At 42.0% G+C, this 12,355-nt stretch overlaps 1 protein-coding gene across 1 annotated transcript in view; it reads left to right on the forward strand.

Annotated features, from left to right (window-relative positions):
- Positions 1-12,355, forward strand: part of Clcn1 (chloride voltage-gated channel 1) — a 30,269-nt gene that overhangs the window by 13,321 nt on the left and 4,593 nt on the right. Inside the window, exons 9-18 of the mRNA XM_052722100.1 lie at positions 14-98; positions 299-400; positions 871-955; positions 1,189-1,338; positions 6,061-6,130; positions 6,308-6,418; positions 8,406-8,619; positions 8,850-8,983; positions 11,533-11,765; positions 12,136-12,268. Of these exons, the coding sequence (XP_052578060.1) occupies positions 14-98; positions 299-400; positions 871-955; positions 1,189-1,338; positions 6,061-6,130; positions 6,308-6,418; positions 8,406-8,619; positions 8,850-8,983; positions 11,533-11,765; positions 12,136-12,268 (1,317 nt within the window). The remainder of the gene's footprint in view (positions 1-13; positions 99-298; positions 401-870; positions 956-1,188; positions 1,339-6,060; positions 6,131-6,307; positions 6,419-8,405; positions 8,620-8,849; positions 8,984-11,532; positions 11,766-12,135; positions 12,269-12,355) is intronic.

Genomic DNA, 12,355 nt, shown 5'->3' on the forward strand with positions numbered 1-12,355 from the left:
TTTCATTCTCCAGTCACCATTACCGCTCTGTTCAGAACTAATTTTCGAATGGATTTCCCTTTTGACCTGAAGGAACTTCCAGCATTTGCTGTCATTGGGTCAGTGGGACCACTCTTTCTGGGTGTGGGGAGCAGGGACTGGGGTGCGGTTGGAAGGACCGGAGCCGGAGCCGGGATAAGCTGTGGAGGGCATGAGTAAAGGCAGGAACTGCGAGGCCGCTGGTAGAAAGGGGAGGGGCTTGTCTGCTCCTCTGCAGTGTCTGGGTCAGAGCGTCAAGCCCTGTATCTTGCACCGGCAGGATCTGCTGCGGGTTCTTGGGAGCTGTTTTCGTTTATCTGCATCGCCAAGTCATGCTCGGTGTCCGAAAGCACAAGGCTCTCAGCCAGTTTCTTGCCAAGCAGTGAGTCACTGTCCTTCCCCTTGTCCTGCCCACTTACCTCTGATTTCCTCCAGCAGTCCCTTCTTTAGGTGGAACTTTAGGTCCTTTCCGTCAACGGTTCTCAACCTCTGGGTCAAGTCCTGCCTATCAGATATTTGCATTACAATTCATAACTATAGCAAAATTACAGTTATGAAGTAGCAACTAAATGATTTTATGGTTGGGAGGGTCACCACAACATGAGGAACTGTATTAAAGGGTTGATAACCACTGCTTTCAGTGGAGCTGCTGTGCACAGCTATGGGAAGCTCTGATACTGTCGGTAGAGGCTAGCCATGCTGGCTCTTCCCAAGAGATCGCTTTCTTGGCAAAGAGAATACGTTCGCTTTACTGAAAGAATAGACTATGGGAAACAACAGCTTGGAAGCTGTGTGTGAATGCATTGTGGGCTGGCTGAGTGGGGGGTATGGTTAACTCTCTTTTTTTTTCAGCCGCCTGCTGTATCCTGGAATTGTTACCCTTGTCATCGCCTCACTCACCTTTCCACCAGGAATGGGTCAATTCATGGCTGGAGAGGTCAGCTCTAGGGGTGTCTGAGAGCAGAGGGTTAGGTCGCATCTGTGACTGGGTCTCTAAGCCAAGGGTGGGGCTGCCGCTCAGACTTGGAGCTTATGGAGTTTTGCCCAAGGATAGACTTTCTCCAGGAGAAAAGAACGAAAAGTCCTGGACTAGTGAGGCTGGGGGTGAGTTCTGTAACACAGGAGGTACAGTACATTGCTGGAAAACCTCCTCTGCTTCTTCCTTCACAGCTGATGCCCCGTGAAGCCATCAGTACCTTGTTTGACAATAATACCTGGGTAAAGCACATAGGTGACCCCCAAAGCCTGGGCCAGTCAGCTGTGTGGATTCACCCCCAGGTCAACGTGGTCATCATCATCCTTCTCTTCTTCATCATGAAGGTACTCTGCCCCATGAGAGCCCCTCCATGTTTCTGTTTTCAGTAGAGGAACCCAGGCCTTGCACAGGAAGGGTAGAACTTCATCTGGTCTGTGTCCGACCTAGACAGAAACCGGGAGGAAACCTCAGCATAAACAGCCTGTCTATCAAAATGAACCAGGATGTAGCTTAATTGCTCTGCTCATGTCAACTTCGCGATGTTTGCCGTAACTCTAATAACCCTTCTAATAGTTCCACTTGTTATCTTTCTAAGGCATCAAAGCAGTCAAGTAAATTCAAACAAGACAGAGTTTAGCAATATAGATAACTGTAAAAACCCCAGACCAATTAACCAAATTCCTCTCACATGTTAGATAATTAGATCCTTAATCTCCGTGGATCTCTTATTCACTTTTAGGTGATTTGCACTCAACTCTCTCATTTCTTTCTAGATATTTGAAGGTAAAGGAATACCAAATCAACATTATTAATGACTATAAATAATTTTTACAAATGTAATTATTCTCCACTTAGGCAGTGAGAGTACAAGGATTTTTCTAGACGAGAACAGTTTTTTCTAACATTTCCTAATTAGGAAATAAGTGTAAATTCCTTTTACTTCCTTTCTTTTTCAGATCTGCCCATCACAAATTATAAATATAGAAGCTTCATATTACTACCTTGTATAAAGATTTTTTAAAAATTTCCGAACCTGATTGTGACACCTATTTTAGCCGAGGATTGTCTGTTTTTTTTCCTTTTTGATGATTTCTCATTTACTAACAGCATGCCTTATGTATAGGTATCCCTGTCCAGCCCAAACTCTCATGCTTTTCAATATCTTGCTCTTATTTATGATACATTTGTGATTCTATATTGTACAAGAATATGCATCACTGTTATATTGATATTGTTCTTATAATACAGTGAATTCATTTATCCAATAAATGTTATGAAACAGCATGTGCCAAATACATAGCTCTTGGTCATTGGCCTTTGGCTAATTTTACATTTCCTTGTTTTCTGCTGCTGCTTGTTAATGTATTTTTCAATGATATTATTATAAAAATGCCAACTGCTTTACACACCAGGTCTCAGATCTCAGGCTTAGGCTCTCAGGGGTTGTTGTGGATTTCTACTTCCCTACCTCACCAAAGGTGGACTAACTGAATCTATAGCATCCATATTTTGGACACTCTGTTTGTTTTACCCTTTGTGTTTCTTCCTTTAATATACGTGATAATTTTTCATAAAGATATTCTAAGAATCTTGGTAGGGATTTGATGTCTAGATTTTTATTTATAAGTCTCATCTTCTTTAATTTGTAAGTTCTGGCTTTCTATACTGGTTAAGCTTCGGGGAAACATGGGGAGTAAAGAAATCCAGGCTAGTCTTGAACTTATCCTCTCCTGAAAGCTGAGATTTACAGCATGAGCCCAGCACATGGACTGCAACTTGCCTGTCAAGTCTCTAATCCCATCTGCAGTAACCCAGTCCATGTTTTCACGGCATTTCAGGATCTATGATCCAGTAATGATACAGCTTGGTCTAAGCTATATGTTACCTTTGCGGTCTTGTAGACTGTTAAAATGTCAAGATTTTTTAAAGTTTTCTAAAAATAAAATAGATGTTTTTCAACACTTACTCTTTACCTTATCCACATCCCCAGATTTTCTGTTAAGTATCTTCATGAAGTCAAGCTTATTTTCAGAACCCTACTCGGATGATATAGAAGGACTCATCTGTATGTCACTATAATTAACTTCTCACTGAATTATAGCCTAGAGAACATTCATATTGTAAGTGTATAAGAAAAAGAAACACATTCTGGGCTATATTTCAAGCCCAACAGTTTACAGAAGGTCTCCAATATTCTTTAATATTTCTAATTACAAAAGTATTCCTTGCTGCAAATTCAGTTTTACCAGCCACTGCTCCCCAGCATTTTCTTTGCCTAATCATTGGACTCATAACAGTACTCTTATTTTTTAAAATGTGCAAATAGAACATGTAGCCAAATTAAAATATAAAAGTACTTATATCCATCTATTTTTGTTGTAATTAAATATCTGAGACAGGCTCTACCTTATAAGAAAAAGGGTATTTTTGGCTCACAGTTATGAACATCCAAGATCACAGTGATGACATCACACCAGTGATGGCACTCTTGCTAGCAGAGTCCTAAGCTGTGCAGAACATCACACAGTAAGCAGCAAGGAGCTCCCATGTCTGTGTGCATCTCCTCTGTTCTTGTCCTCAGAAAGCTGCCAGGAAGCCAGCACTGATGTTTCACCCTAGTGTCTTGCCTAATCCTATAGGATTTTGAAAGCCTCCACTTCACAGCACCACAGCTGGATTAGGTCCTAACCCTCTTGGTATCTCACAACAGAGATGACATTTCCAAATGGAATCCTGTGAGACATCCAAATTGTGTTCAGTCCAAAGCAGGGACTAGAACTACTTTTCTGCAACTGGGTCTGAAATCTAGTCCATGTAGCCTTCCAACAGTGTCAGTGGGGTAGGTTCTAGGCTTGGTTCAGCTGTTTCTTAATATTGGGAAAGGAACATCCTATTTCCCCAGTTTTCCCAATTTCAGGGTGTACAGGGTATCATCATGTTGTAAATCAAGAGATTTCCCATGAACATGAATATAATCCCAACATCTTGCTCCCTTTTAATAAGGCTAGCAGCATTGCCTAGTGTTGTTGAGTTTCAGCATAGCCTGAAGCTCTGTGGAAGCCTTTTTGCCTGCTTTTCACATTATTCCTTCTTGTGATGGGTCTAAATATAATGAAGTCAGTGGTAACAGGTTTCTAGTTTCTCAGTTCTTCAGAAGGAGCTTTAAAATCTTAGAAGTTACTTGTGTGCCACATCACTCTTGTTTTTTTTTCCTTCATGTGCCAATAGCTAAAAAAGTTTGCTAATCTCAATCACCCCACTTTGTACCATGGGAGTTGTGACTTCAGTACCCCCTGGTCTTGATCTAGGTGTTCCACTTATCTGTGAAGATAATCTACTTTACCCTCTGAAATTAGACCTATCCATCACCCATCATCTGTATCATTGGAGCTTTCATATAACCCAACCCTACAGAATCCCTTATGATTCCCATGTGCTTATTCTAAAGAGATGGTACGTGAGAGCATAAGGCTTCTTGGTGTGTTAAATGTCATCACTTAACAAGCTAAAGCAACAGGTGCATGGATCCTGCCTCTAGATTGTCTGGTAGAATAGTCTTCAGAGGCCTCTGCTCATCTGCATTTTCAACAAGGTCTCTGCATGAACGTTATTATTTTGGAGTGTTCATTTGAGGATCTTTTACTGTTTTGCATGACTATTGTTCCGTTGACATATTGTCTTTCTTTACTTCCTTCCTACCTACATTTATGGAGCATTGGTCCTCTGAAGAGAAGGCAGAAATAACAAGGTTAACCCTCTCTCCCCAAGAAATCATCATTCTGTGTTCTTTTCATTTTACACATTTAACTTGCAGTTCCCAAATATCTCAATGATCATGTTCTGACATGAAGTAGATGTTCTGTTTTGTCTCACACTTCTAGAGTAAAATTTTCTTGGGGTCTTCATCACAGCCTCTTGGGTTCAGCTTAGGCTTAAAAGAATGCTTTCTAAAGTTCATAAAATTAAGAAATTTATTTCTCATTAGTGTATCATACACATGATTCAAGGACTTGCAAATACTTTAATCGTAACAGCCTGTTAGACATCTAGCTGTTTTCATCTTGTACCTAATTAGTTTGGAATCCTTTTCTAAGATTGATTAACTTACATTGGACTTACTTTCAAAACTATATCTCACACTTTCATTTTTTCTTTAGATATTTAATGTTCAGCCACTATTCCTGTTCTGCTCTATTTCTCAATTCCTCTGCATTCTTTGCCTCAGAGTGTACTTACTGCTTTTACTATAATTGTCCCAATTTCTGTTGGAATAATGCCTTGCAAAGTTGACCTTGGATATCTTTTCTGTTATATTGAAAGACTAATCAGGTTCTCAGTTTGCCCCTGTGGTACAGCCAAGACAGATTTTTTTTCTCAGTACTGGGGATTTAACACAGGGCTTCACAGATTCTAAGAATACACTCTATCACTATGTCCCCAGGATCCAGATAAAATTTTGATCCTTGTTTAAGGTGGTTTGATATCAAAGACAAAGGCTCAAGCAGAGCAGTCTTCTCTTCAGGTTTCTGTGAGGCTTACCTCTTCCATGACTTTGTAAATGATCAAATCAAAGTTAAATTAACCCTACAAAATTTCAGTAGACTTTAAAGTGTCTGCCACATTGATCTGGGCTCTGTTATAGAAACATCAGCTGAGCAGGAAAAAGCATCCTCCAGCTTAGTGTCTCGGACTACTGCACAAAGGTGGAGTGGGCTGACTCAGTTCACTGGGTGAGGGTCTTTTGGGAACAGTGAAAGAGGAATCCTCTGGGACTTCCTTGTTCTAGATTGCCAAGAGGAAAATATAGTCACTCAAAGTTGGAAGGATTTGTGTTAGCCATCTGGAGGAACTTTCTTATCCTGATGTCTTTGTTGATCTCTCAGCCTGAAAGTGCCAAGTTTTTCAGGTTCTGGAGGATGGTGATAGACGAGATTTCCAAAAGGGTTATATATCCCAGGACATTTCTGTTATGACCTTTGAAGCAGGTAGGAGGAGGGCAGTGAGGAGAGAGGGGCATGGAGATACTTTTGGGAAGGGTATTCTAATGTTTCTTTTTTTAATCCTAGTTTTGGATGTCCATTGTGGCCACCACTATGCCCATACCCTGCGGAGGCTTTATGCCTGTTTTTGTGCTAGGTAAGGGTTGATGGCATCGTGTTGATAGCTATAATCTGGGTGGATGGTGAGAAAACAAGGAAGAACCTAGATAGCATCCTGGGAGTTTGTGGTCTTAGTGCCTAAACACAGATTATGCTGGAAACATAGAGACAAAGAAAATTTGTCTTAATACTTGCCTTTTTTATCTTCCTCTAGGAGCTGCATTTGGAAGGCTGGTAGGAGAGATCATGGCCATGTTGTTCCCTGAGGGTATCTTATTTGATGACTTCCTCTACAAGATCTTACCTGGGGGCTATGCAGTAATTGGTGAGACATATTTCTAACCTCTATAACCAGACATTGAGTACCCCAAATCCCTACAATCAAAGTCTTCTAATACATCTTCTTTCAAGATACAGGATTTAGTTTAAATACAACACTATTTAATTCAAGTTTTGTTCAAACAACCAGCTCTTGGCTCTGCCTTTTTTTTAAATAAGCCTTAGTTTCTGCCTGTGGGAAATGGATCATAGGAATCAAATAAGAAAATAAGGATGGTTCAGTGTCAGCCAGGTCTACAAAGTGAGTTCCAGGATAGCCAAGACTACGCAGAGAAACTCTGTCTCAAAAAAACAAAACAAAACAAAACAAAACAAACAAACAAACAAAAACAAAAAAAGAAAAGAGAAGAAGGATAGGGTACCTTGCATTATCTTTGCATGTTTAGTAGGCTCTTTCTTTCCTAAGAATCAAGGAACCAATACTGTAGGTGATGGGCCCGGTCCATCCAAACTGGACTGTGTTCATGTAATAGGGACTAATAACACAGGAGTAAGAGCTGAGAAACATGAGCCCTGGACTTCTAAAATGACTTCTGAGGTAGACTTATGTATGGCACTCTACTGCCTGATCCTAGTTCATTTATAAAAGCATCATTTATCAATAGGAATCTTCTGTTCTCTTCATGCCTTGTCAAGTATCTCTCATCTTCCATAATGCACATTTCCCAGTATACACATACTATGTGGTTTATGTTCTGAATAATGCTCTGTGCATTACCAACTAAGGTCATATCTCCCAATACTAGACTTCTGTGACCTTTTATTGTTATATTTTCATATAAGCCTTCTCCTGTATTCTCCCAATGGATATTTCCATCATTTTATTTTACTAGTTTTAGCTTTGGGGATTTTTTAAAGACAAGATGTCTTAGTTAGGGTTTCTATTACTGTGAAGAGACACCATGACCATGGCAACTCTTATAAAGGAAAACATTTAATTGGGGTGGCTTACAGTTTCAGAGGCTTAGTCCATGTTCATCATGGGAGGACATGGCAGCATGCAAGCAGACATGGTGCTGGAGAAGGAGCTGAGAGTTCTACTTCTTGATCCACAGGCAACAGGAAGTGAACTGAGTGCCACACTGTGTGTAGCTTGAGCATAGGAGACCCTCAAAGCCCACCTCCACAGTGACACACTTCCTCCAACAAGGCCACACCTACTCCAACAAAGCCATACTTCCTAATAGTGCCACTCCCTATGGGGGCCATTTTCTTTCAAACCATCATACATGGTCTCTTTACATAGCCCTGGCTGTCCTAGGGGTCATTGTGTAGACCAAGCTGGCCTTTCCTTCATATTTGAATAAGAAGTACAATTAAAATATGAGTAACTATTGAGTTGATAAGAATACAACTTAAAAATACATTAGATTGCTTATACTTTTGGTGAGCTTATAGAATCATAATGATTTAAATTCATAAGAATTTTAGAAGTTATTTAGTGACATTTTCACTCTGTGAATGAGAACATGATATCTCATGGAAGTAAACATCGTTCATATGGTAGAAACAGAGTCAGGATCTATGGATCCTGATCAATGGAGGCCTCATTGCTGTATGTCCACAACAAGGTTCTTGAATTTTCATGCTATTCATTCATGAACTGTTGGCATCAGCACCTGAGGCTCAAAATAAGATTCCATTATTGGATTTTTAAATGTTCAGTTGAGAGTGAGCCAAACTTTGAAAAGCAAAGAATGGATAAGATATCACTCTCTTCACATTATAAATGAAAAGTTCTGCGTGTACATAGACTTTTTGACTTACTGAAGGTTATATATAAATTAGATCATATGGATAATTTTCAAAAAGACCAGCATTCTCAGCCCTACTCTTAAAAAGTAGTAATCCTGGGATTGTTGGCACTAACCGAGGTCCTGTCTCCTATTCTGTGTCATTCTTGTCGTACCCTCATGTATTCTTCATGTCAGAAAAGACACTTCTAACCCATCAATGCATTCCTCTCATTCCAGGAGCAGCAGCTCTGACAGGGGCTGTCTCTCACACAGTCTCCACAGCTGTGATTTGCTTCGAATTAACTGGTCAGATTGCTCACATCCTGCCCATGATGGTGGCTGTTATCTTGGCCAACATGGTGGCTCAGAGTCTGCAGCCCTCTCTCTATGACAGCATCATCCAGGTCAAGAAGCTTCCCTATTTGCCAGACCTTGGTTGGAACCAGCTCAGGTCAGGGCCACTAGCCAGAATTAGTTTAGATATGATGGGATGTGGGAGGTCCTGAAGTAAGGACAAGGCTAGCATCGGGAAGCATGCTTTTTTTTTAAATTACTGTTTTCATGTTTCCACATACTTAATAAACACTGTGAGTGAAAGAATGCATGGCAGACCTTGTGGGAAAAAGGAAGGGCAGCATAGGCCGATAGTGGGCTAACCCAGGATGCTTTCTCCCTCCTTAGCAAATTTACAATCTTTGTTGAGGACATCATGGTACGTGATGTGAAGTTTGTTTCAGCTTCTTGCACATATGGGGAACTGAGAAACCTACTCCAGACCACCACAGTCAAGACTTTACCATTGGTTGATTCCAAAGGTAAGTAGGAAGGAAGGAAGCTGACTGACTACCCAGCTGGTGACCGAAGCAGAGTTGTCCAGAAGCAGAGATCACCAGTGTCACCTTAGCTACTTTCTAACACTGATATTAAAACACTTAATATAGGGCTGGAGATACCGCTCAGCAGTTAAGGGCACTGGCTGCTCTTCCAAAAGTCCTGAGTTTCATTTCTAGCAACCACATGGTGGCTCACAGCCATCTGTAATGAGATTTGGCACCCTCTTCTGGCCAGCAGGCAAACATGCAGACAGAACACTGTATGCATAATGAATAAATAAATCTAAAAAAGAAAAACAAACAAAAAACACCTAATATAAACAGATTAAGGGAGAAATGCTTATCTCAGCTCATGGTTTCAGAGGTCAGTCCACTGTGGTAGAGAGAGAATCGTGGGACAGAGCAGCACACATCGTGGCAGGCCAAGATGCCTAGGAGAAGAAGCTGGTGCTCAGTTGGCTTCATTCTTTTTTTTTTTTTCCTTCTATTTTTCTGGGAGGCAAAGCCATGAGATTGTGCTACCTATATTCAGAGTGGATCTTCCTGCTCCCATTTGATCTCTAGAAATGCCCTTGTAGACACACCCAGAGGTGTGCCTCACCAGTCTCCTGGGTGATTCAGAATCTAGGTAAGCTGACAGTAGGATTCACCATCACAGGGATGGACTTGAACTTAGAGCTTTCTAGCTACTAAGGGAAGCTCAGCTTATACTAATGAGGAGCATGCTCTTCCTTTAGGATGTGATAAACACAGCCATGACACAGGCACACAAAGGCAGTTAAAATCCAATTAAGAAAATACAGGCAATTCTGACTCTTCATGGCAGCCATGAATTTTAAAGTCTCTATGAGCCTGGAATTAGTGAACAGTTTGCAGAAAAATACTCCAAGAGGAAATACAGAGCTAAGTCCCTTGATTCTGGTCATGGAATTTTTCCCAAGCAATCAATACATAACCATGTTTTCTGTTTTAAGATAACTTATTTAATAGACATTTCTTCATTTATTAACCCTGAACTCATGGCCAACAGCACTACAATCCTACCTAAGTGGAACTCACCTAACGTATTTTCTCAACAAGGCAAAGCACAGCCTCCCCTTCCCCTGCTTAGGATCAGTAGACAGCACTTCAGCAGTACATCTGGGGGACACTTTCACAGCAGAGTCACCACACAAAGTGCAAAGAGTCCAAAAACAATGTGGCATTAGATAGACTGCTAACCGAGCACTGTTTACTCGGGCCGAAATGAGAAGGCTGGGTGAGTGTTTGTTCAGCCTCAGCTGGGAGCATAAGATTCAGGCAGCTCACTTTGTTGTTGTTCTGTGCACGTCTGTGATTTACGGCGGAAGCATCTCTAGCATCAGAATGAGAGGTATGTTCATGGCCGGTAAGCGATTTCAGAAGCAGAGACTTCATAATCAATGTGGGTCAACTGAAAATCTTGGGCCCTCTCCTACTTGACTAGATCCTGTCATTTCTTTAATGGCCAACCAAAGGAAGAGTGCAAACTGTTCCTCATGGAGAAGTAAATGGCTTTCATAAATGTTGATTTCCCTTTCCCTTTCGTCCACCATTCTTCCTGCCCGCCATTGACGTTTCGCTCTGCTGTGTGTCGCTTCTCACTGTAGTCTGTCTTTCTCATTAGATTGGGTAGTCCTTGAATGTAGAGACTGTAATCTCTGCATCTTAGAGTTCTAAGTGTTTCCTGGACATTCAGTACTTGCTTCTCTAGTCTGTGAATTAATGCATTAGAAAATAGACATGAGGAGCTATTTGGAGCCAGGAGTAATGTTAGTTTTGACTTCAGACATTCTGAGCATCCAAATTTCTCGAACTACATTAGTTCAGACATTGCCTCTAAGCTCAGAGTCCTTCTAAGTAGCTTCTGAAGCCACGGCTCTTCCTTAGAGCAAGGGTGCAGTCATTGGGGTGCCAAGTTTTCGTGATGATGACGAAGATGTAACCGTGAGGCCTGTCTTAGTGCCCTTGATGCAGTGATATGGCAGTTAACTTAAAGAAAATGTTCAGCATTGTAGCGAAATTTCTACAAACACATACAAGGCCTCCTGGAAAGGGAGCATTTTGTTCACGTCCTATCAGGGCCTAGGTGCTTTAGGGGATGAAACTTCTTCCAGGATGGAGGACCCGATGTTAGTGTTGCTTGTAGACTTCTTTCAGAGTGTGTTTGAGTTTCAGACTGTTACAACTGCCTCTCAAGTTTCTTTACTTTTGGATAGGGTTGATCAGCATATTTTAATAGCGAGCTTACATATCTGCAAATACTATATTAGGGCATCATACAGATAAGTACAGATTAGCACCAATTAGTGTGCTGCCAGTTGGGTCCGTACGTGCTAAATGTGTGAAATTAAAGGGATCAAGGGAGGCCACCCTGGAGGACTTTTAAGATGAAGTTTTTGGTAAGATAAGGTAAGAACTGGAACAAGAAAAGGCCCTGAGCTCCTGCCGCATGACTTGATAGACATGCAGGTGTGGAGCAGGCCCTCAGGGAAGCATTTGTCGACCCCCAGATTCAATGATCTTGCTGGGCTCCGTGGAACGCTCAGAACTGCAGTCCCTCCTACAGCGCCACCTGTGTGCAGAGCGAAGGTTGAGGGCTGCCCAGGATATGGCTCGCAAGTTATCGGAGCTGCCCTTTGATGGCAAAGCACGGCTGGCTGGAGAGTGGTACCCTGGCGGTCGACCCGAGTCCTTCGCCTTTGTGGATGAGGATGAAGACGAGGACCTCTCCAGGAAGACGGAGGTAACCAAGACAGAAGGGAAAGGGAGGCTGACAGAAGGGAAAACGCCAGTAGGGGTCGCTAGTGATATCTCTCCTGCGATAGCTGGGCTTGGATGGACTGTGCTGGGCGGGGCTGGACTGGGCTTTGCTGTGACAGGTGCTAGAAAAAGGAAAGAGGAAGGGAAACACTGACAAGTGAGAAAGTGACCAAACTGGATCCAGTGCAAAAGAGACCAGTGCCTGAGTGGTGTTTTGAGAGGGAAAAGGGAATTCGGGGGGCCGGGGTGGGGGCAGTATAGAGTTAGATCTCCCAGGGCCCCTGCTAGTAAAGGCAGCAAGGTATCATGTGGCCTCTTTTCTGAGACTGAGAATGTTTTTATTTTATTTTCAGCTTCCACTGTCTCCTCCTCCTCCTCCTCCTCCTCCTCCACCTCCTCTCTTTCCTACTGTTCCATCATACCCTGAAGAACCTAATGGGCCACTGCCCAACCACAAACAGCCACCTGAAGCCCCAGACCCTGCAGGTAAAGACCTCAGCATGTCTTGAGAGTTATGTTTGGACTCACCTTTACTAAGAGCTACTCTTGTAAGATGTGAGGCTAGGTGATTTC

The sequence above is a fragment of the Peromyscus californicus genome, unplaced genomic scaffold (genome assembly GCF_007827085.1).
Source record: "Peromyscus californicus insignis strain IS unplaced genomic scaffold, ASM782708v3 Scaffold_6__1_contigs__length_162567912, whole genome shotgun sequence".
NCBI lineage: Eukaryota > Metazoa > Chordata > Mammalia > Rodentia > Cricetidae > Peromyscus > Peromyscus californicus.